The 24822-nt window shown below is 41.8% G+C and overlaps 1 protein-coding gene across 7 annotated transcripts in view; it reads left to right on the top strand.

Annotated features, from left to right (window-relative positions):
- ST3GAL3 (ST3 beta-galactoside alpha-2,3-sialyltransferase 3) overlaps positions 1–24822 on the top strand; it is a 182167-nt gene that overhangs the window by 96037 nt on the left and 61308 nt on the right. For all 7 annotated transcript variants that reach the window (XR_010607808.1, XM_065655958.1, XM_065655962.1 and 4 more), the window contains one exon: positions 11417–11511. Coding sequence is in view for 6 of the 7 variants with exons in the window: in XM_065655958.1 (XP_065512030.1) it covers positions 11417–11511 (95 nt within the window). In the remaining variant the exon portion in view is untranslated. The remainder of the gene's footprint in view (positions 1–11416; positions 11512–24822) is intronic.

Consider the following 24822-nt stretch of genomic DNA (forward strand, 5'->3'; position numbering starts at 1 on the left):
TTATTTCAGTGACTTACGTAAATCTCAAATGCATAAACCAGCAGCACCCTTTTTTCTACTGGCTTTTCTTGTGGGAACTTGCTGAAATGAACTGTCTCATTGAAAAACTCCATTCCTGGAACGAGAACTGTTGTACCATTCTTCATGTGGTGCAATATTTGGGAGGGTCTCTCTGCTTTGATTAGTGAATCACGGAGGATTTCAGTTCCTCTGGAAGGTTTATAGCATGTTGGAAAGCAGGACTTACCTTGCGCTTCAGGTATCCATCAAGCCTTGGTGCAGAGTCCTTGGAAGAAGTTACTGCCATGGGTGCTGTTGTTGCTGTGCAGTCTGTTACCAGATGCATGTTGAACTTGGACTTGGGGACATGACAGAGCACAGAACCCTGGCTGAACGAGGCCAGGAGTGCTCTGGCTGGAAGGACAGGTCCTGGTTTTTGCACCTGTGTTGGAAGTAGGACAGGAGAGGTCTGCATGGTTCATGGTTCTTTTCTTTGTCAGAGTAGTCAGATGGCACCTCTGGTCTCTTCTTCCTTGCCTAATCTCTAACTCAAGCCAGATACTTTCTGCATGGGATGATGAAGAAAGGACAGAGCTGCCTGTGCTGTTTACTGTTTGCAGTTTTCTCCACTGCACCCACTTGCTTCTTGAGTCAGTAAATCCTTTCAGTTTTGTCAGGTGGCCTCTTACATGGAAACTTTCTTCAGTGTCCAGTCTCTGTGCCTTATCTCTGGAAGCAGTACCCAGAAAAAGGTTTTACAAGCTCAGTGTCTTACCCTTGTTTTGTTAAAATACTTGTTTATTTTTAAAACCATGTGGCCAGAGAGGCTCATATTAAACAGTGCTGATATTATCTGGAAGATTTTAATGCATGTTGCTTTACAGATTGCTCTTAGGCTAATGGCTGGAATTAATAAGGTGACAGAAGAGACAAGGAATTACATAAAACTGGGCACAGCGTCCGTCCCATATCAAACATTCTTTCCAGTTACAAAAGGACCTACTGGCACCTGGGGGGCAAAGCCCCCTCAGAAAACACTATCTCTACTTGGGGTATGTTTTGGCCTTTTTTTGTCTAGGTTCTCAGTCAGAGTCTGTAAGATCCAAAAATACTTGGAGGTCTTTGCATCTGGTTAAAGGAAGAAAAAGCCTCTGTCTGAACCTTAAATAGTAACAACTGGCTGCCCCCAGTTCGTCCTGCACTACATTGTGAAGTCTATTGTGCAGCAGAGTAGCAGAAACACATCTGGAATTTTTCCCGTTGGGGTTGATATGGATCTCATTAATAGCAGCTTTGTAATCTATCTGTAACTGGTTTTGGTAAGTGGTATCATTCTGATATTAGTTATTTTTTTGTATATATTGTACACATGCACATCAGGTAGCTGTACATGGGAGATGGCATCTAAATCTGTATTATCCTGTTTCACTTAATAGAAGAAAAAAAGCTTATTTTCTGATCAGATGAATTACACTGCTTTGACTACTAGGCAAGCTTGAAAATCACACAACTGTTTCTTGAACAACTTCCTGCAAGAAGGAGCATGCCAAGGTAAATTGTTTAGGCATTAAGAATATGTGCAATGGAGAACGTTTCCACCCTTACTGCTTTTTAGGTAGGATGTCCGCCTTCTGAGTGGTGCAAACTATGATGTGGATTCCAACCAAAAAGCTCTCTCCTATTTCAAAATGTTCAGAGAACTGTGCTTGCGCAGCATCTCCAGTGCTTTTAGCCCCTTCTTGTTTTTGCTGCAGAGTTCGTTCTTGTTTCTAGTTCATATCTTCCTGATTTTTCAATAAAACCGTAGACTTGATTAGATATTGTCATTGCTATGCCAGTTTTTTATGTCAAACCAAGATCATGATGACTAAAAAAAAAAATTAAAAAAAAAAAGACAAAAAAATTGTAAGAAACATTGCAGCAGACTATCTGTGTGATTGTCTTTGAGCATCAATTTCTATATCATACAAAGAAGATGAAGAATTTACTTCTTGACATTTTTTCTTTGCATTTAATTATCTGCCTGTCGTGTGTGCTGAAGGCAAGTATTGGTGCAATAGCTTCTACAGACTTTTTTCCCCTTCATTTTTATTGTTTTACTTTCATTTCCTGTTTGTATCCGAAAGCAGCCTTGTCCTTTGCCTGCGTTTTCATTGGGGAGGCTTTCTCTGGAGCACCTTAAAGTCACTATTGGGAGCTGGACTGATGGGAATTGCAACGTACAAATATTCAGTAATAATGAGTCAGGACAGAAAATGCATTTTCTTCAGGTTTCTGAGCCTTTATTATTTATTGAGGTCTCATTTCCAACTATAAGGTTTTGGTTTTTTTTTTTTTTAGCATGAAAGCTGAGCTTCTCCCAGGAGTGTGATATGAGGAACTGTGTCCTGTAGAACTTTCAGAATATTGCACTACATGTAATAAAATCAGAAGAGCTGACAATACCTCTGTTAATGGCATGGTGTATGCTTTGCAGCAGATTAATATTTTCCATATCATCTCAATAAAGATTTTTTGCATAGATTCTGAAATGACATTGAACATTCCCAGAGTATATGAGCCTTGAAAAAATTAAGACTGTTCTTTTGCAGAACAACCCATCTGTTTCAGTAACGATGCCTGAAACATTGACATTTCTTCTGCCAGTGGCCTCACTTCAGTAAGACTTACATGGGAAGTTATTTCCCCAAGCAGATTTTTGACCTGGATAAGAGCAACATGCCAGAGGTGAAGGAACATCAGCCATTCAGGAACCAAATGAATTATTAAGTCCAGTCCTCTGCCTAGGCAGACACCAAATCATACAACCCCTTTCATAAACTGGGCAAGCTTCACCTCAAGTCATTTGTTTTGCACTTTCCTGCCTTCCTTGGCTTCCATCACAAGGCTGTTTTGGAGCTTACCAGTTTTAAATGTTAGTGACCTTATTTTCATCCTGTATTTGTGTCTATTTGTTCATTAGTTTCAGTTGCTCTTTCCTTCCGTGCTGCATCCCCTGTGCTGTACACAGACAGGGCAGTCACGTCTGTTCTGTGCTTGACTGTGCTAAACAGTAGGTGCATTTTTGGTTTAGCTAATGGTTGAAGGCTCTTTTTCATCGTTGTTCTATTCTCTACATATGTACCAATTTCTTTTCCGTTTTCTTGACGCATATGCACAAAAACTATCTATGCTATTTGTTCTAGATGGAAGAACTAAGTATTCCAGGCTCCTTCTGCAGGGGCATTATTAGTTGTTATGAAGGACACTAAAGATTTCACTATTCCCTTCAATGCTTTCGGATACGAAAATTGCGCTGCTACAGTAGGATTACCTCAAGATAGATATATTCATTAAATAATGTGGTAGGAGGAAACAAGATCAGAGGCTTTGAAACAGCGAAGTGCAATTTGGTGTGCTCTACCAGCAGCTCAGGACAGTCAGACACGGCAGTGGTGGCAGGAATGAGCAGTGGATGTGGAGGATTGCTGGCACTAGCATAGCTGTGGATTAACTTTTCTCTGCCGGCAGAATAAAGAGGACAGTAAGATGGCTTTATAAAAGCAAAGTTCAGTCACCGAATTTTGCCAGACCAGTTACTTGGTATCTGTGATGAAAGACAACAGGTCAGAGATAGGAACTGTGCCCATCATCTACAGTCTTCTGGAATGTGTGTTAGATCTTCACCAGAAAAATCAGATTCCCTGCCTTTTGGGAGCGCAATGTTGCACAGCAGCAATTAGCCTAGATGACTACTCTCCTTTTTCATTAGAAATAGCAATCTCCTTCCTGTCCCAGTGCAATGTGAGCAGGAACATAATTGTGCTAAAGTTTGGCCAACTGGCAAAGTTGCTGGCTGGCATCTTCCACATGAGCTAATTTTTTCTGCCGGGGAGAAGGACTAGACCCTTTCTCCTTCCCTCCTCATCTAGTTTTTTATTTGCACAGAAGGTTTTGTAAACGGGCAGTAATTACAGTCTGCTTTTGCTCACCTTCATCATATTTCTAAATAGCATGTAATCTCATCTAGTTGGCTCAGTGCTCCCTGAGAGGCCTTGAACACCCCACCTGGTTTTCATAGGAAAAACTAGATGTAATTCAATCTTGCATCTTTGACAATAACACATGAAAAACAAACTATGACATTGAAGTGATGCTAGGGGACTGGTTTTTAAACTAACACCATTCTATGCTCTCTAGAAGTCAGCTTTTCACCCTTGCATAATTGTGTTTTGGTATTAGAGGGTTTGGTGAACAATGACGAATTTTGCATGTTATCTTATATGCTGCACCATGAGGCAGGTCAGGACAAAGTTTCTGCCTTGTCTGAATGTTATAGCACTTTTTTTTTCATGGTTTTGTTTTCCCAAAAGGAAGCCAACCTTTAAACCAAACTTCTTGTTATTTTTGTGCGTGCGTGTGTGGTTTTTTGTCTGAAGCATTTGGAGAATCAGTAGCAAAGTCTGAGGATTTGGTTAAAGCAGGCAAACTGATTTCTTTTTGTCTTTAGTATTTACAGTTTATCTCAAAACTTCCAAGTCCCCATAATGGTTGTTTCCATTATACAGAGACACACTGGGTAAGCTGTTCAGGGCACTTTGTTAGACCTCGTGCATGTCAGAACGTAGTCAGTTAGCAGGAGGGACTGAGCTGATATTAAATCAGTCTTTGATTTTGTGCCTTGGTGGTGCGTAAGCGCAAGATATTAATGACTGCAGAAAGGTTAAACTTTACGTGTCTTCCTGTTTATCACAAAGGTACAGGGTACAAACAGAAGGCAGTCTTGGCAGGCAACAGGCTTGCAAAATCCATGTGCTGCTTATCTACAGTTGTGTTTGTACTGAAATCTGATTACCGTATATGAAGGTAAGTGCTTCAGAATCCCAAGGAGCCTGAAGGGTAGCTCTTGATTCTCAACTGCAGCAGACTGTAGCTTGGGTGCTTGGTCACCTCCTAGCAATGACAGCCCAGTGTGAAAATGGTGCAGAACTTCAAAGGATCATATATTGAATTTTCTCTCTTAAAGTAGGCACATCTATGAATAACCCATACTTAATAGATGCAAACTGGTTCTTAAAAATAGTACAATAAAATCAGAAACTAAAGTATTTGATGCATGTCCAGGCAATAGATTTCAATGTGTAATAATCCCAAGCGTTACAAACTTTTTTCTAATGTTTGAGTTTCCTTTGCTACATTTTAAGCCCAAGACTACTATTTCTATTTACCAGGGATACGGAGATATTACCTTTCTCTTTTGCAGCAGCCTTGTAATATTTAAGAGCTTATGTCCTCTTTCAATTGTCTCTTTTCTAGACTAAACAAATTCATTTCTTTCTAGCTTTCCTCAAACTACATTTTCTGGACCTTAGATCTTTTTCACAGCTCTCCTTCGGCCTGTTTCCAGTTTATTCATGGTTTTTTTGCATGGGGCCTGGAACCGTGCATGGTCCTTGAGATGATGCTTTCTGATTCTGAATAAAGTGGAGTGCTTAACGGGTTTAACAGCTGTGATAGTTACATTTTTCAGCCATGATAGGATGTTTATCTTTTTGCAGTAGTATGACAATGTTCAGTGTATGAACCACAGTGCAGAGTATGGAGGCCCTTTAAGATATGTTGGAGCAGCTGGCTCGGCTCTAAATAGAGCAGTGAGCAGGGAATGGGAAAATGCCTCTGCTGAAGAGTTTAAACAAGCTCCTATGTGATGGAGAGCAAAGAGGGCCAGAAGGCTGGTGATGCTCCAGAGTGCCTCAAAGGTACAGAGCAACCATTCCCAGGGCAGGAGGCTGGGATAACGGAGACTACTGCTGCATGGTCCGCAGGTAGGCAGAGGGTTTTTTGTTCAGTGGACTTTACCTGCCCCTTCCTTTTCTCCGTTTAGGGAATAAAACCTATTCCGAGGTGATTTTTTGGAGTGGCTGTGGCATTTACTGCCCATTCCTGTCAGAAGGAAGGACCATGGACCTCATGGTCCTTCTTGCAGAGCTGCAAAAGAAAGTGATTACACCAGCTCAGTAATGGACAAAGCCCAAATGGCAGAGTTATCAGGAAAGGGCAGAGAACAAAGCAAAGCAGTGTTATACCACTGCATAATTCAGGGCCGTCTGTGTAGTGAACAGCCAAGTAGTTGAGGACTTTTCAGCCTGAAAGGGACAACTGTAGGTTAACTCGGGTTTGTAGGCCTGAATAGCATGGGAGAAGATGGACAGGAATCTGTGGCTGTCTCTTCCAAAAGAACTGAGGGTCTCAAATGGCAGTAGTAGGGTGCACTGACCCAGTGTGGCCATTCTTCAGTACAAAGTTGTCTTTACCATATTGTCTGATTTTCTTTTAGACCATTTCTGCAGTTTGTTAAGATGAACTTAATTTTTGGCCTGATCTCTACTGTTAAAGATTTTCCTTTTGCAGCCATCCATTTTTTGGCTCTTTTATTTGCTGATTTAGTGAAAGAAGTATGTTGGTTGTAGGATGGGGTTAATCCTTATTAATGCAGTTTCTTAAATTTTTCAGCTGCTTGCGGAATCTTTGAGCTGCTTGGATTTTTGACAGAGGATTAATGTCAATAAGAAATGTGAAATCAGGACATCACAAACCTCCTCATTCCATATGCTGTCACACCATGCTGCTCCCCAGGAAAGGGAGACAAGGGAGAGAACATACATCTAGGTCTCGCTAGGGAAAAAGGAAAAGGTTAGCTTAGACTTTCTCTCTGTACTTTTATAAGTGCCTCTATCAGTGCTAATTATTCAGTGCTAGAGTGCTTTAGTTTGTATTTTGCCCATTTTTATTAATAAAATTGGTAGATTTTGTGCCTCCTGTCTAGCTGTGGATGCTTTTGAGCATAAGCAAACAAAAGAGAGCATAGAAGTCATGCTGGAACGAATAATTCATTCTTTTATGTGTTAAAAAAAAAAAAAAAAAAAGTTGTTCATGCCCTTTTACAAATGCAATGTGCAGGGTATGTACAACATTAAGTTCTAGCACTGTTTGCTTTTTTTTCCTTCAGCTTCCAATTTTTCTTTGCTACTGATTCTCCGTGACTAAAGAAGAACCAAAAGGGCAGGGTGGCGTAAAGGAGGAGCAGGGGGAGAAAGGAGAGAAATATCTGAGAAATAAGCCCGCAATGGAGCTTAGTGGCTGCCGATCTGCCTTTCCTTCGTGCCATGATTTCTAGAAATGTGGTGCCATCTTCTCCTTGACTCTTTCAGGGACTTAACCTTGTCTTCCTCCCTCCTTGGTATAGCCAAAGATTATGAATTGGTTTATTCATTTTAATTTCTAGTCTAGCATATTCTCTTCTACACTTTTATGTATTAATTGCCTTGAAAGCAGCAGGTAGGAGTAGGGAGCAGATTGTAGTCAAGATTAAATGTCTGAACTTGATCAATAGATACCTTGAATAGCGGCGGTGCTAGTCTAGGATTTGTGAGATGCTTTGGGAAGTTAGTGCTGCTGATGTCGAATACCTCAGCACACAGCAAAGAGGAGCAGCTCTGGATGGATCCGTCTGTCTGGGACAGAATGGAAATCGTTGGAAAACTTGGCTGGGGAGCTTCTGGCGGTCTGGTTCAGCTTTCTAGGTAGAAATGTTTTGGAGTCACAACTCTTACTTGTCAGGGAGAAAATAACTGGAAATGTAACTTTTTTTGGTCATGTAAGCTGGAGTCCCTAGGCGCAAATATTTCACACTTTCTTGTGCATATAGGTTCCTGTTTAAGAATAGTTTCCTGGCAGCATGCTTCCTTTCACTGTGTGAGGTGACAAATTGTATTAGAGATTTTACTGATGTCTTTGTATACAGAATGCAAACTCGAGAGCTGGGAGAGATTTAGACTGTACCTTGTAATTATTGTATTCAGCATTTAGTGTATTTAGATGTCAACTGCTGTTTCATTGGGGTATGTCATTCAAACTAGTGATTTTAAATGCTTGGCGTTTCTCTCACAAATCATGCAGGTCATGTGTGCCACAAGCACCCAAATTTCTCATCTTTTCATGGCTGTGTTGTGCTATAAGGTTGCATTATGTCTGTGCTGGAATTTGGGGTGGGGTAGAGTGGAAGTGCTTAAAATTTAAATCTGAAAAATGGAAATTCGCTTTACCTGCTGTTTGCCCATAGAGCACAAGCCTCAGTTCTGAAGCTGTGGCTGTCGGTGAAGTTCACCTGCCTCTAGGTGCCGTGACAGGTGATTCGGGTGTCACACAGCGTCCTGTATGCAAGCTGCTCAGTATATACAAAATTTAACATCGTTCAGAGACATTTACTTCTTTTTTTTTTGACAAATTCCCACTCCTTCCTTGGAACGTGTTTTAGGTGCTCTGCAGAGAGCATTCCCAGGGCCTGTTTGAGGCACATCGTGATATTTCCTGAAGGGTCCTGGAATACGCCAGACGCGCTTCGGAGCCGAGACAGAGCAGCCGTGCTCCCGGAGAGCTTTGGCAGGCAGCGTCTCCCCATCGCTGCTGGACATCGCTTCTGGCCTGCTCTGATTTATTGAGGTGGCAAAGCGCTTTTTGTAGATCACGAGCTTGCAGCGTTCATGATTTCTTATTATTTCCAAAATGGAAATACCTTCAAGATTTATGGGAGCTAAATATCCTCTAATTTGCTTCTTTTTTCCCCCATATGGATATAGTATTTCCCTCAAAACTGTTTCTCCCCCTTCTTAAATGAAACAAAAGTATGAATTAAAAGTCAGTTTCCCTGGTCTTGTGTACAATATTGTTAAATATTACCAAATAATAGTAGGTGGTCTAAAGCTATTGTGTTCTTTGCTAGAAAAATCTCTAAGTTTATTTGTAGAAAATACAATAAAAAGGCCAGTGGTCACTTCACCATTCTCTTCGGGCATCACTTCAGTCCCTGGGTTGTCACATGCAGAAGGGACACCATAGAGCATCAGATGAGTCCTGCTAGTGCTTCAGCTGATTTCGGGGACTCCACTCGGGGCCCACGGAGTCCCAGGAGGATCAGACCTTCCTCCTGGTTTTACCAGGCACCTTGTGAGGGGAAATCTGCATTACGGAGAGACACTCTGTACTCCAGGTCAGACTACTGAAAACTGTCTTGTCCTGGTGTATAACTTACAAATAAGCCAGTTAATTACATCCATAAATAATACCAACTCCTGAGTTAGGCCTGACCTTACAGGCTGTACCTTCATTCTCCTGCAGTGCTCATGAATAGGTGAACTGAACCGGATAATTTTTTATTTATACTGCATTACTTTGTAGCATTATTGTAGGGAATCCTCTCAATTCTTGAGAATAAAAGCTGCTCATATACGGTTTTCTGAAGCATCCAAGTTTTTCCTGAAGATTGCATGTCACAGCAGTAACTAGAGTAGCTCGTTGACCTAAAAAATCAGCCCAAAGGTGCTAGTGACCCCCAGGCAATGCAATCATCCTTCACTGCAGCTGCTGCTTGGGGAGAAGGGAGACCATTCTGTGGGACCCAACTTCTGCTATTAATTCAAGTGGTAGCTGTAAAGGAAGAGCTGTGATCATCTGTGCTGTAGCCACTTGGCTTATAAAAGGTCTTGCATTGTATGAGAATCCTGCAAAGATTCCTCCTATTGATGTTGGAAGGAGGTGGAGATAACTCCTTGGAGACCTACCAGTGTAACATAATACTTACATTTCAGTGCACCAAGATGCTTGAAAAAACATTGACCTAATTTGTCAGGTTATTAGGTTTTTAGGATATTTTCAAAGTATTACTGTGTCGTTCTTTTTCTGTTTTTGTTCAAATAGGCCTATGGCCTTTTGTATTTTACTTAAGACCTTCAGAAGCTCTAATATATCTAACACATCTTCCCCACCTTTTCCCAGGTAAAGTTATAGAGATATTTTCATATTCCTAGCTCTCAAAAAACATTCCTTTCCTTACAGATCAGCCATGTAATCTACCCATCCTGGTTTTATGGTTATAGATGATCTTATTAAAGATTGCATGAGTGGATGTGAAGTGATACGCATGAGTGAGTTGAAGTCTTCTGTTCTAGTTTTGTTAAATGCTCTTGGTCTCTCTCTTCCCCCTTCCCAGAGATTTCTGCAACCTCTGATTTACTCGGCATCTGTGATAGGACTGTACTTCGAGTAGTTTATGATTCAGAATTAATTCCATCTTTTCCTCACCGTGCTGCTATGTGAAATTGTTGCTGTGTACCGGGATGTGGCATAGTGTAGCTGAGTTCATCCTAAATCAGGTAGTTCAGGTCCCAAAAGTTATCAGATTGCAGTGGCATGGTCTTGTGTACTGACTGCAAAAACAGCCTGAACGGAGGGTTAAACCAGTGTTTTGCATCAATCCTGCTACCGGTACCGAGGTTAGCCAGGCTGGATCTATTTCAGATGCGTGTACATTGCACCGGCGCAATGGCTGCAGTGGAGACAAACAATCTGACTCTGAACATGCAGTACATTCCTTTCTTCATTTCTGTAGTGTAGTGTGATTGATTTTGATCCAGAACTTCCCTGCCACTCTTTTGATATGATTGAATGAACAGATTTCTAATGGTACTATTATAGTAACATTTTCTAGCAGTGATCTTGATACACTCAGAAATGGTCCCATATGAAAGTTAATATTTCTTCAGTTTCTTTTGCTAATTGTTTCCGTCTATCTGGCCACTGTACTAACTGTTTCTAGAAAGGAAAAAAATTTAGTAGCTGCTGTGTTTGTCTGATGAGGGTGTAATTAGGATAATGTATTCCCATAATGACATGCTTAAGAAGGACTAATTCTCTCTTTTTTAAGCGATTTTGGATCGATCACAAGTGTTTGGTTTGGCAAGGACATCTCTAGAATCATTTATATGTTAATCAGTGCAGAAGAAAACACCTACATCTGTACTGAATTTCCGTTCTCTGGAAACCCAGTGTTGCTTGGTGATTTTCTGAACTGCTGTCTTGCCTGTGCTGTAAGAGCTGCTGTGTCTGTGCATACAAGAGCAGATAACCCCAGCCTTGCCTTCCGCACACATGTGCCCCATGCATTCACACCTGCACAGAAAGAGCCTGTGTATACATTATGTACACCATAAAGGCAGCTCCACACCTTCCTCACACACTCGTGTAGGCAGCACGTAAATTGGCTTGTGCTTACAAAGCTGGAAGTAAAACTGCCTCTGTTTGCAATTTACAACTTATTGTAGCTAAGTTAATAGACAAACAATAGTGTGGAAGTTCTAAATTGCTGAGTGGAAGTGATTGCTAGGCTCACAACTTGAGTGTTTTGGGTGTCCTCATGGCACAAATTCTAACAGATTTGTTCCACTGCAGGCGCCTTTGGGTAAAAGTAAAATCTTCCATATTACTGTATTGCTGGTGAGAATGTGGAATCAGCACTTAGGTATGGATTCTCTCAACCTCCCTATGGAAATATATTCTTCCGAGTTCAGGAGTTAATTCTCTCTTATTTTGGTTTTCTCAGGTTCTTGAAGCCAGCACCAATGTTCTTGGATGATTCCTTCAGGAAATGGGCACGTATCAGGGACTTTGTACCCCCCTTTGGAATTAAAGGACAAGGTATGAGAAAACTGTACAGCTGCTGGAAAAGAAGGTCATTCTGCAGATGCTTGCCACATCTTATTTTTCTGTTTTGGAAGCTCAGGTGGTGCCTTGGGCTCAGCTTCTTTCCGTGTTCTAGTGAAACATATGTGTAGTGCTCAAGCTCAAGAGGGTTTTCACAGCTGAAAGGTGGACCTCAGAGACTTGTCTTAAGGAGAGTGGTTTAGCACATGGGGAGAGTTAATGCAACAATGGCAATTTAGATGTACCATCACATTCTGGAAGAAACATTTTGACATTAACTGCCATAGCATTTTGTAGCATCTTGGCTGATAGCAGCAGAGAGACTCCAAAGTGATTTAGAGTACCTTTAAGTCCATAATTCTCTAAAAAACAGAAAGGACTCCTCTTTCTGAGTTTTGGAGCCTTGAGGTTGACCGCTGATACAAATCTTTATTTCTTTTTGTAGCTTTTGGTTGTATAATTATTTTATAGTTGTGCTACTTGTGGACTTGTGTAACAAGTAGGAAAAATCTGTTCAGATGCTTTGGCGATGATGTGTAATATGCCCCGTCTTCCAGCTGGAGCGTGGCAGCGGGGATTGTATCTCAGGTGTGCTGTGGGAGAGCAGAGTGATGCTGGTGGTGATGAGGTGGGAGTCAGTAGCCCACCCAGCAAATGGTGGGCCACATGTGCCACCAAAGGCCTCTCTGGGTGAGTTGTGGTGGAGCAGAAGGGTTATGCTCATAGCAGTGATTTGCTGCAGGCTTCCTAAAGTCTGATGTATTTATTAGGAAGTGCTTGTAGCATTGCATCAACTTCCAAGATATTTTTTCCACTGACAAACTCAGTATTGCAGATGGCCCCCAGAAGAATTACAATACCTGGTAGAGAGAGGACTGCAGCCACAATGGGCTTCGGTGTGTCCCTCTCCCTGGAAGCAGATGTGGTAGTTGTCAGAACAGTTTGTGATCAAATCAAAGGCTCTACTGACAAATTTCTTTTGGCTCGCATCAATTCCCTTCTTTGTTTTGTATATGTCCATTCCTTATCCAGTCAGTCTTTTCCAGCTCAATAGGCAACTAATTACTGTCCTCTAAATCAGCCAGCAGTTTGCAGCAAAGAAATAGCAGCAACAGCACAAGTGGAAGGCTGCGTTGACCACAGGAGGGCTTGTCCCCTTCAAACAGGCACACAAGGTGTACAAAGCTGGGGCAAGCTGCCTGGCCAATGTGGAGGTGGGGTTTGCAGATTACACATAATGTCAGCTAAACTTAATAAAAATCATTCCGTTAAACTGAATCCAAATGGAGAAATTCACCAAAAGAGGATGACAGAACGGCTCTGGCAGCCTTCTCCCTGGGTTTGTTGCCAGCTTGTATCACCACTGCAATGTTATGTAAATCTGGTGTTTTATATTGGATTTCCTCAGTTAAAAAGAGAAATGAGAAATTGCCATTATTTAAATGGCTGTGAGCTCAAGCCATGGGACGGAAACCGTTGAATGGGTTATTTTTTTAATGCCCTCCTGGGACTGAATTTTGTGCCAAGTTTCAGTCTGGAGCAAGTTCTGTGTGTGGGAGGGTTGAATTATAAATCTCTGTAGCCCAGGATTTCTAATGGCCGTGCTGACAGGCTGTGAGTCCTAGCGATGCGAATGGCGCCCTTTCATGTTACACATCACTTGGAATTCTTGCATCAGTCTTTTCTGGCCATCCCAGGGGACGCGTTCTGGCTCAGCTGAGTGATTGGATGATGGGATCAGCACCTCATTAGGGCTTTCAGTCAGGGCAATCTAATGATATCCGAACAACTGACCCAGGCAGGCAGCGCGGAGCTCCGTCACGTGCTGGTGCGAGCTGAAGACTATCAGAGATGGGACGTGCATGGGAAAGAGTGTAGTTGGGGTGGCTGAGAAAGTGTAGAGAGACGTGCCTGTGCTGAAGGAGATGAGGCAAGAGTTCTGTTCCATGCATTAGGAAGCCCTGTGACACCATCCGCTGAGATTTCCGACGTGCATCACGCTGGGAAAGGCGATCAGTGTTCATAGACACTGACAGCGGCTGGGTTGGTAATGGGAAGATTGTGCTGAGAACTTCGGTGAATATCACCTGGCGTTTTAAAGTCACTGTGATCTGATCCAAGTGCGAAATGGCTTTGCGTGTGTGTGTGTGTGTGTGTGTGTGTGTGTGTGTGTGTGTTGGAAATATAGCTACAAGATGAGCTCACTTTCCGTAATGTTGCAAATTCCAAGAAACTTCTAGAAACTAATCTGTGGTAGCTTGGAAGTACTGAAGTTATGAAATCAAGAGATTCTTAGCAGCTTGGAGGCTAATCCACCATTTCTGCTTTCTCTTGTTAAAAGTTTCTCTCAATTCTTCAGACTCTTTGCTAAGTTTTTCTTTGCTTTGTCTCTGAAAAAAACCTGAAAGAAGTAATTTTTCATCCATCACTTTGTGTTTACTGGTCCAAGAAAGAATAATTCTAAGACTGCAAGAGCAAGGCTTGCAATCTTTAGGGGAAATCAGCCTTTGAGGAGCATTGTTGACTGAGCTGCATTAATTTGGTGTAACACATTTGTACAAATTACACATAAAAGAGTAGAAATGGCTCAGAAATTTTCAGAGCGGGACTACCATTCTTTATGGTATCAAGGAGAAGGCAGTATGCTGGTGATTTTGACACAGTTCATCACGGATCTTGATTTTCTTCAAAAAGAATCTGATTTTAAAGACAGTCCTCCCATCTCCAGATGCTAAAAGTACTCAGTATGACACAGAAAGTTTAACAGTGTAAGAGTGCTCGCTTCTGTTGTTCATCGGTTATTGTCTGCTTTGGCCATTAGCCCATGCAAAGAGGTTTTATGACCAGAGTGCTCCACTTTCTCCAAGACCATGTGCATGTAGAAGCCGTGAAGGTGAATATGGTTCTGAATATGAAAGTTTGTAGACTTTCCCCCAAATAATGCTGCTTCTGAAATGGGCTGTTGCAGTAGGAATAATGTGCATTTCAGGTCACATTGGAAACTGCTGCTATCGTTAGTTAACCACCTTAGTGATTACTTGTCTGCTAAATGAAAGCAGCACAAGAATGAGCAGGTGGTGACCCTACTGCTTTGTGAACAGGACTTTCTGAGGTAAGGCACACAGTAGGAAGCCTTGTGTAAACCCTTTTGAACAGTGGTCTCTGAGTGTCTTTATTATTAGAAGTAGGTGAAGTTTATGAAGAGTGGTTGTACTTTCTTTAAAACTGTCTTAAGTGGGCAGAGAGTTTTAGTACATGTTGTACTTGTTGACTCTGCCTCTGTTCACCAAGGATCTGGACCGAGAATTGATCCTAATCACTTGATCCCAATCTCCATCAACATGGGACAAAAGCGGGGCTGAGAATTTTCAGGAGTGTTGGAGCTGATACAGCAGATTGAAGGTGTCATTGCCTTCATCACAGATGTCTGTAGCCCTCTGTGGAAACTCCTACTTTTTCAGTGTGCAGAGAATAGGAAAAATTATAGATATGTCATATTTCTGAAAAGGTCTGAGTGTATTTGCTCATAGGTTTTTTTAGAACCACAAAGGGTCACTGCAAGTGTCTAGTTTGATCTTTTGTGTAACAGTAGCTCTAGGTTTGACCCAGTGACTTCCGCAGCTGGCTATCAACATATGAAGTTATCTTGCAGAATCAAAATCAAGATTTTCTAAATGATGAAAAACGACCATGTTGTCAAACAGGCCAGTGTCATGATATTTGACTGCACTTACTTTAAAAAGTGAGAGTATTAGTGCCACGTTGAGCTTTGTTGTTTCCCTCTGTGTGACTTGACAGGCTCTAGAAATGGGATGTGCCAATGTGATTGCTTGGAAATTATGATTCCATCTCTATGAATAAATAAAATGGTTGTTCTCTGGTCCTGAAGGCAGTTGAGCTCATTGTTCAAACAGGTTAACTCCCTCCCCTCGGTCCCCAAAAGAGGGTGGCTATACTCAGGCTTCCTATCAAGAAAGGTCACTGGCCTGTGTTAGCGTGTGACCCTATGAATGTGTGAAAATTATACGGGAGGATATTTGTTGACCCTGGTGAAAACCATCAGGAAACTGTGCTAACTCTTGAATAGTGTAGGACAGTGTGCCCTGCTGCTCATTTGTTTATTAGTGTGTTTACAGCCAAAGGGAGGGATGTTGTTCAGGAACGCGATCCAGTTAGCCAACTCTAAGTGTTGTCAGGAAAATCAAACTATAACAAGAAGTTGGAACTCTAAAAGCTACGAATGTTAAGATGTCCTGCGGGGGACAGCTCAGGCTGCCAAGCACCCTCCTGTGTCCCAGGCTATTGTTTGGGCATTAACCGGGACGTGTGAGTGCCTCCCACATCTCACCATTTGTGAGGGTCTAATTTACTTGTAGGAACGCTTCTCTCCCAGCACCCACCAAGCTGGCTCTTGCGGCTTTTTCAGTGAAGAGCAAGGAGATTGCAGCAATCTCAGGATCTAAAACAAGCTACATGGAGATTTTTTTTAATTGAAATTTCTTCTCTTGTATTTGCATCCTTTTCTAGCGGTGCTTCTATTAATGTAATGCATGGAGGTGTGAATATGCACATGCTTTCCCTATTGTTACAGAGATCCTCTAGCAAGTGCACTGCTTTCAGGGTTAAATTCATCAATGAATAAGCAATGGAAAAATTGTTTATAGCATCAGTGAGATTATTAATCCCAGAGGGCCTCCTCCCCAAATTTACCTCTGTAGCTGAAGCAAAAGGAAAGAGTTATTTGGAGAAGGGCAACAAAGAAGACTGGAGAAATATCTGGCTATTAATAGAATTTCTCAGTACATGTGGCTTAAAAAATATAAAAGGCTTTCATAAGAAAGAGTAGCTATTATCTGGTATCCTCTCTGTGTAATGGGGATGGGAGAGTTGCTGCAGTTTTTTTTTTAACTTAAGTGAAAACATATGGCACAGCATACACTAAAAATCTAAACAAACATGACCCATGTAATATCTCTTCCATGCACGTAATCAGTAATGGTGTCATTGTTTAGCAATAATTATAGGTCTTCACTTCTACCTTTGTTCCTGCTAGATGGTTTTAAGCAGAGAGGCTGCTTTGTTGGCCCTGAATCAGTTTGTCTTTGAAGGTGATATTTATTTCTTAGGGACCGACTGTCTTGTCACCATCTCCTAATTTGCCTCCCACCAGGAATCTAGGAAGCAATTTCTCCCTCATGATGATAAGAGAATATTAAGAACATGTTTGAAGTGCTACAATTATATCAAATGTAGTACATAGTACAGCCCAGGAGACTTCATATTTTCATGTGATACAAGAGTGGCATCTGGAATTGGTGACACATTTTGTGACAAAGAAGTCAAGTCTTTGCCCAGAGCGCCAACACTAATAGATGTATTGTGCAATGGTTATTGTTCTCGTACTCGGTTTTATTTAGATGTTTTCTTTTGTGTTAGTGCTTCTGGGAAGAAACACAGTTCAGTTCTGCTAAGCAGTGGTTTCATTAGTCTCACGGGGAAGAGGTTGTTCATCTTCAGTGAAAATGTTGAGTTTTCAGGAGTACAAAAGTTGGCATATCAAAATGTTATCAGGAGAAAATATCTTCTCTTTTCATGTGTGTTCCTTTCTTGCATAGTTTTTTTTTTTTTTTTCTTCCACGTTAACTTTCTTGGCATGAGCAGCACTTTATCTCTGAGAAAACATATTCACTTGGACATCACAGTTGAAACTTAGACCTGACCCAAAGAAAAACTATCAGAAAAGCAGATCTTCTCCAACCTACTCTTCAGTTCTTTATAGAGGCTGGACTACTACATGCAAATACCTTCCCTATATTAGACTAGGTCTGCTTGATAATAGAAGATCTCTTTTCTGCTTTAATTCTCCAACCTCATCTTTAGTTTGTTAGCTGTACTCCACTGTATGGATAATTTTCCTACTATGAGCATTTTTTTTCTTCTGCTTGTGTTCTTCCTTAACAAATAAGCAAGAAGCACAAGCATGCATAGCTGTTAGTTCTGTTCAGAGTAGGTAGCAACACAAGATTGTTGTTTCTTCTTGAGTTTGAGACAGTTTTCTGAACTAGTTTCCACTAGAATTTTACATTTGACCAAAAGGAGTAATAGTTGCCATTCTCATGTGGGAATATGTCTATAAAAATGTTCCTATTTCTGCAGGGAATCCAGCTGATTTCATAGCCTCAAGAAATTAAATGAGAAGTTTGAAGGGAAAAAAAAAGTAAGAGTTTCAGAAGAGGTAGAGGATCAGTTTTCGTTACTGAATAAAGCTTCTAAAGGGAAGATCTATTGTGAATTTTGAACTTAAATCACCTCTTGAGCTCTCTTGAAAGTAGAACCTTCCAGTGTGGTCCCGTATTTCAATCAAAACTGATGCTTTACTGTTGAATGTGCTTAAAGAATAGTCTTTCTCCCAACCCACTGAGAAGGGAAAGGTGCTCCAGGGAGGTCTCAAACCCCAAGTTTTTAGTTAATTGGGTAACTCCATATTGGAGTTCTTCCCAGAAGTACTGAAGTACAGTTGAGACATGATTATTCTATTTTTTACTGCCTGAAAGGGAAGAGCAAGTCTTGTCTGGCTGTTGTGTTTTGATGTACCACATCTTAATGCTTCTGCAAGGGTCAGGAGAATTAGAAATCACTGTAGTGGTTATTGAGTTTTTTGGCCTTAAAGACATTGCCTGGCCACCTGTAAAGGGGCATCAAAATGCAACAACTAAGGGAAGAACAGCCCTCTATAACAACTGTATTTATTTTCCTGCATGTCTTTGGGACAACACATTATGAATCTGTCAAGGTCCATTTTCATTTGGCATGAATTAGCCTGTTTCTACAGGCTTTATTGCTTCCTATGAATCAGACTTGAGTTTGGATCAAAATGGTTAATGCATGGTTATTGCAAAATGTTGCCCATTTTTTGGCATAATTTGTTTTTTAAATTAATGTTCCAAATTTCCAAGCCCTGGGATTATGTTGGGAACTAAACTTCTAAACTTGTGTTCTGAAAAAACAAACTCTTGATTGTGAAGAAAAGCTAGGGGGGAAAAAAAAAAAGCAGGCTCCAAAACTATGATGTAAATCAAGAGTCCAAAAGTTATGTGTTTTATTTATATCTTGTTATAAAAGAGGCCATAAGGGCTTACTGGAGCTTATATTTAACACATGCCGGGTTTTCCTGAAATTGTTAGGGAGGTACCATGTGTCTCCAGTTTTTCTTTTTTTTTCTTTTGTTTTGTGTTTTGTATCTATGCAACACTATCTGCATGTTGTCTTAATACCATTAAAAATCATCAATGGAAGTATTATAATATTGGAAGTAGTGGCAGTTCTAAGTCCTGTTGTTAGTACAGTGTTTCTCAAATAAACCACCTAAGCTGGCAGTGCTAATGACCTTAAGAGACCATTCACTTGTATTTACTCACAAGAGCTGATGTGGGGACAGATTCCTGCAGTTTGTAGTTAACTGTCTTTGAGAGCCGGTTCATGTGTTTGGAATTTGCTTCTGAGTTCTGGAAGTCTTTGTAGCCTCTTTTCTCCTGCATAGACCTCATAAAGTTAGCTGTTCAATAAAAAGAAGTGGTGCAGGAAATTTCATCCTCATTTTGATATTTGCTGGATTCGCTGGATCCACAGCTTTACTAAAATACAAATAACATTGTCTGTCTACAGCTGGACATGGTGTTTCTGGGAGACAGCTGGAGGACAGAATACGTGGTGGGACTTGGGTCCATGGCCTCGTGCTGGGCACCAGGCTGGCAAATCCTCCTGTAAAAAATCACTTCTCAGCTCCTGTATGGAGTGACATCTTAAGCAAAACGATGCTGAAGAAGGAACTTTATACAGAGCTGAACTTTCAGGTCGAGTTAAAAAAAAAAAAAAAATCTTTGCACTGGGTTTGTGCTTACAGCTTGTTTGTGAATATTGCGATTTGTGTAATTCATAGCACTGATGGTGTTTAGGTTTTTCTCCCCAGGAAGCTGACATACACGTGCCATTCTGTTATCATGGGACAGGGACCCATATGCAGAGGAGACTGGCATGCTTCAGGGATGTTTATCAACCTCACTCTAGTCAGCGTATTCCCAAAAGCTGAAGCTGATGCCCAGTGCCCTGCAGAAGTGCTGGCTGGAGATGTGGCAGCTGGGTGACCAGCTGTGGAGATGGGCAAACACAAAGAACTGCAGCAGTTCCCTGATCCTGATGCACAGTATTCAAATACTTACTGCTGGCAATAAGGGCATGTAGACTGGCTGATTTTTGAGGAAAATGGCTGGTGTGGACAGCTGGAAAAATTACAGCCTCTTGTCTTGGTGACTTGTGAGTGCATGAACAGCCCAATTTGCCTGCTCTCAAGGCGGACAGAAGGTAGACCCCGGGAGATGCCTGCAGTAAGCCCTGTGGAGTGGAAAGGTCTCCCATCTGCTTTTTAACGATACAAGCGAGAAGCTTATGCATTTGAAACAACAATGTTAAGTGTTGCTGACATTTACAGTGAAGGTCTCCATTCCTCCACATAAGAAACAGAGAAAAAGGCTAGAACTGAGACTTGGGCTGGTTCTCACTGTGCGGTCACTGCCCACCTGATTTCTAACTATTTACTTTTAGTTTTTCCAAATGTCTGAAAATTTCAGGGTCAACCTGAAGTCAAGATGTACTTGCATTCAGAGAAATCATGCAGTCCTGACCTGGTTTTGAATCTTCTGATGTTATAAGGCAAAGCTGATAGAATATGTCAGGATAACTCAGAATTCTTAGATACCTGTAGTCAACTCCTCCTGTAGGTGAGAGGAAAATATGCAGACGCTTCTTGCTTTGTTTGTATAATAATAGTATGTTTGCGGTGGTTGATGGATGAATGGGTTAAAAAATCTCCCACTGTCTCCAATAATCTAAATTTTCCATGACAAGAAAAAAGAATAATAAACAAACCACGGCTGCAGAAAACTGCAGTAGATTGCTTGCCGTGGTGATGTGTTCATTATGTAATAATGAGAGAACGTGAGAGTGCAAATGCAGGATATTGGTGTTCGTTTCCATTAATTTATCATTAAAGGATGGTAGCAGGCCCCTGTGAAGAACAGGTAAGCCAGAGGGCTATCTGAGGAGGAACACCTTTGCAGAGAGGGCTCCTTATCTAGGAGTCAAAGACCTTATTCTGTTCCTAGTTATGTCACTAACTTGCCTTGTGACCTTCAGTAAGTTTGATTCTCTCAGATTATAAAGACATTTACTGCTTTCAGAAATGAGGAAAAGAGGTGGAGGACCTGAGAGGGAGAATTCAGGAATATGCATGTTATGTTTACCCGTGCATGTATATGTATCACCTGAGAGCCTTTGACTTGAAAGAGCTGCATAAAAACCACATATTTTTACTGTTATGGAATAAGTTCACTTGCCTAATACTTCAACTGGAATTAAACAGCACCTATGTTCCTCCCTATATGTAACGTATGTATGTACGCTATGTTTTTATGCCTACCATACAGATGGTTTCAGGTAAGCAGGATGACTGCATTACAATTTGCTCTTAGTGACATGAGCTATTGGAACTAACACAACTGCTGGGCTGCCCGGGAGCTGCTGCTGAGGTGCGTTCTGCTCCCACAACAACCAAAATCTGCAGCCCTGAGGATGATGGCACTGCCATTGCTATTTAAACATCTGTGTTTGACTACAGACTGGAGAAAGGATTTAGTACTGATAACATCTGCCTTGAATCTTGTGAGGATGAATAGGAGGAACAGTACAGCGGAAGAGATACTGCTGTTGGGTTTACTCAGCCTTCAAGCAATTACCAAAACTGCCGCCACTGAGTGACTGTTGGATGATCTACATGAGACAACTTTGGAGTTTGAATGCAGATTCCAGTAGCAAGGTTGTATTTCACAAAGCATGCGGCTAATTAGCACCTGCTGGGCTGCCTGTTTGGCAGCTGGGAAGAGGCCAAAGATTAAATGCTTTTCAAAGATGAATTCACCTTTTATGCTTACTGGTTAGGGAAGGAGGATGACAGGGAAGAAGTGCATGGTTTTGCCCATACTGTTCTGTTCCTGCCTGCTCAGTATGTCTGAAGGATTCCATGGAAGGTGCAAGGTAGCCATGGTACAGTGCTGCCAGCTCTCCTTCTCCAGGGTAAACATGATGTAGAGCTGCTGGGTCTGTGGGAGCTGCTTCTGTGCCAGCAGTGATTGGCAGGTAATAAGTTCTGCTTGATCTGAGCTGACCTTCCGTGTAACCCTGCAGGTCTCTGCACCGTGCTCTCCACAGTTCATGGTTCTGGGCATATGGTGCCAAGACGCGTCTGCTGGGCTGATTTGCTGGGGTTCTGCATTCAACAAAAGTAGCTGAAACTTTTCCAGACTGGAAATGGCCCTCAAAGACTTAGAGACTGGTTGAATGGGAATGTGTCTGAGCTAATGAATTCTGTTACACCTGAGCTGGCTGTGTGCCTGGGCCTGGGAAGCAAGAGGTGAGTGCACACATACCTGTTGCTTGTAACAGGAAGGATTTTTTTTCCTTGGTAGTATTCAGAACATGTACACTCAGGCATCTCCTGGCCCCTCCTTGGTGCACTGGTGTACAAGGCAGAGCACACCCACCACCGTGTCTGTTTTCCTTACTTGCCAAGCAAGAGAGGTTGTGCCTGGGCTAGCATTGTGTCGGCATCTACGCCATGGTTTCTTCACAACCTGGTTAAACCATCTGCCAAAAAAAAAAAAAAAAATCAAAACAAATTGTTTGCATAGCTGTTGCCCTAATAAAACAAGCTTTCTTTTAAGCATAGGTTCATGTTAAAGCAAGGGCCCTATGCAGCTGGTGCCTTTTAAAAAAACAGAAGATAAAATGGATGGATGGATGAATGGAGAAAAGCTGACAGTTATCAGGAACAGAATGTGCTCCCCTGAAACACTGATCTTGGGTTGCTCTGTTCTTTGTTCTTTGCTGCATTCAAGTAGGTCTCAATCACGAGCTCTGTGCCTCTCCCCTAAGAATATGCCTGCCCCTCAGAAACTCTCTGCCCTATTGCCAGCTGTCCCACCTCAATGGAGGGGTTTGGTGGCCGAGGTGCAGCATGCCACGTCTGCTGCGGATCGCATTTGCTACTAAATCGGGTAATGGTTTAGTGTAACTTGTTTAGAAGTTCAGCATCAATGTGTACAACATCAAAACTGGTTTGGTAGCCTTTCTGCCACTGTTCTGTAGAGCAGTTTTTTGAATCTGCCCAGAAGCTACTGCGTGAAGATAGAACGTGTCAGTTAGTGCCTAGATCATAGGGATACCAATCAAGTTGTGCGTATACTGGAGCAGCCTCAGGTCTTGAAGATTTGGCCTTTCTTTTACCCGTGCAAAACTTGTTTTCAGTCCTTGACAGATCAGTGTTCAGCCAGTGGCTGTGCACAGATCCTGTTACTTGAAATAGGAAGGGATTTTTCTTTCTAGCATTTCTCATGCACTTGCATCCGTCGTTATCACTCAGTACCTAGGTATATGAGGTAGAGCATACCCATCACCCTTTCAATTTCTCACCCTGCAGAAAGAAAGCTCCATCAATTAACTTTATGTAATACACCTGCTTTCCTGGTTTGTGTTTTTCTTTAGTTATAGTCTGGAGATGAACACTGCTTTGTGTCCTGCAAGTAGCTATCTGTGAATAGTAGTCTTTACAGTGTTGAATTCAAGTGACTCCCCAGCTTGACCCAGCTGTTGGTGAGCACCCTGCCAGTGTTTCTCTATTGTAGATATTGTCATTGTCTTGTGGAATGTTGCAGATCAGCCACAGCAACATCTTCTGATCCTTCAGACCTTGCCCCAAGAAGATACAGAAGCTCCTTCTGAAGGAGGTCTTGCCTTTCTGTCCTGGTACCAGTGAACAAGATGCCCAATGCAAGTGCCCAACTCAACAGCATTGTAGTGTCCATGTTCTAGTAGAGTTCCAGCTCAATCAAAAAGATCTAGTGCCTCTTCACTGCCCATGCCATCAGCTTTTCCCGTTAGTGCTCATGGCTCCAGCTCCTGGCTTCTGGTGAGGATGCCAGACTAGATGAACTGGCACTGAGGGCATCTGTGCCACCTTCATTCCTGCTGTGAGTCAACGCTTGGCAGTGAAGTACTTGGTGTTTTATTGAGCTTCGTTCAGCAGTTTTGAATTATAACACTGTGATTTGCGCAACTTCCAGCCCTTTCAGATGCCATGTGTTGTTGGACCGTGGGGGCTGCTGAAGAGATCTCTCCCATTTGGCCATTCATAATCTGTACTGAATGTCCTATATTGTTGTTTGTTTGTGTTTTCTTGCTGGATTATGGGAATGGGGAGCATCCCCATCCCAAATGCTGCCATATCCAGTCCTAAAGTAGTCATATTTCATTCCTGAGCATTCACTATGAAGGTATTCCTAATTAGCTGGCAAGATGAGAAATCCAGAATTATTTGAGTGCATTAGCCAGTCTTATTCCTTTAATGTGCTTTTTAATATGGTATAACAGATGGCCTCCAAGTAGTTTGGGGTGCTAAGTTGTGGGTGGTAGAGCAAACCTGGCATAAGAAAAGCTTGGTAGATGAGAGGTTGCAGCCCTTGACATGCAATCCTTTGATCTCTTTTCTGAGTCTGTGGGAAAACAGCCACAGTAACGTATACTGTCCAGTAAAAGTCAACGTATGAGACAGGCCAAGGAGAGGACTGTGGCTTGGTGCCATTAGAGGTCACAGCAACCTACGGCTGTTGCAGCGGAGTTAGGGAAATCGCATTCCTGTTGGAGGGGGAGCCTGCTGCCAATGCGTCAAAAGAAATTCTTCAGATGAAAGAACACTAAACAAAACCTCTATTTTGTTAGCGAAGTAAATTGCTTTTAGGCTACAAATTGCCTCTGTCCTTACTCCACTCCAAAATATAATCTTTTGAAAGTAATGACGGTTCCCAGCTTGTAATGGTTGGCGGGAGCTGTCAGTAATGCCATGTCAAAAACTTCCCTAAATCTCAAAGTAACCATCAGAGTCTTCTGTTTATCACCCTTGTTTGTCTGCCTAGTGTGTCTCACCAGTCTGTTGTCAGGTTCAAAGCACATGGGTGTTCATCCCACACCCTCGTCCTGTAGCTTCTGCAGAGCGATATAGTAAATAAGGACAGAACTCTTTATTTGAAAGGGACTCCCCTAACCATGCTGATTGCGGTAAGTGGTGTCTATCAGGAAAACTATTTAAGTTCACTGTAAACAATCACTTGATGTCAGTCATCTTAATGTTCCTGTGTCATTTTTAATCTTTTGTAAAGAAATTAGACTTATTCCTTTTGACTGATTGTTTCCTAAGAA

Source organism: Caloenas nicobarica, chromosome Z, assembly GCF_036013445.1.
Source record: "Caloenas nicobarica isolate bCalNic1 chromosome Z, bCalNic1.hap1, whole genome shotgun sequence".
In the NCBI taxonomy this organism is placed as follows: domain Eukaryota; kingdom Metazoa; phylum Chordata; class Aves; order Columbiformes; family Columbidae; genus Caloenas; species Caloenas nicobarica.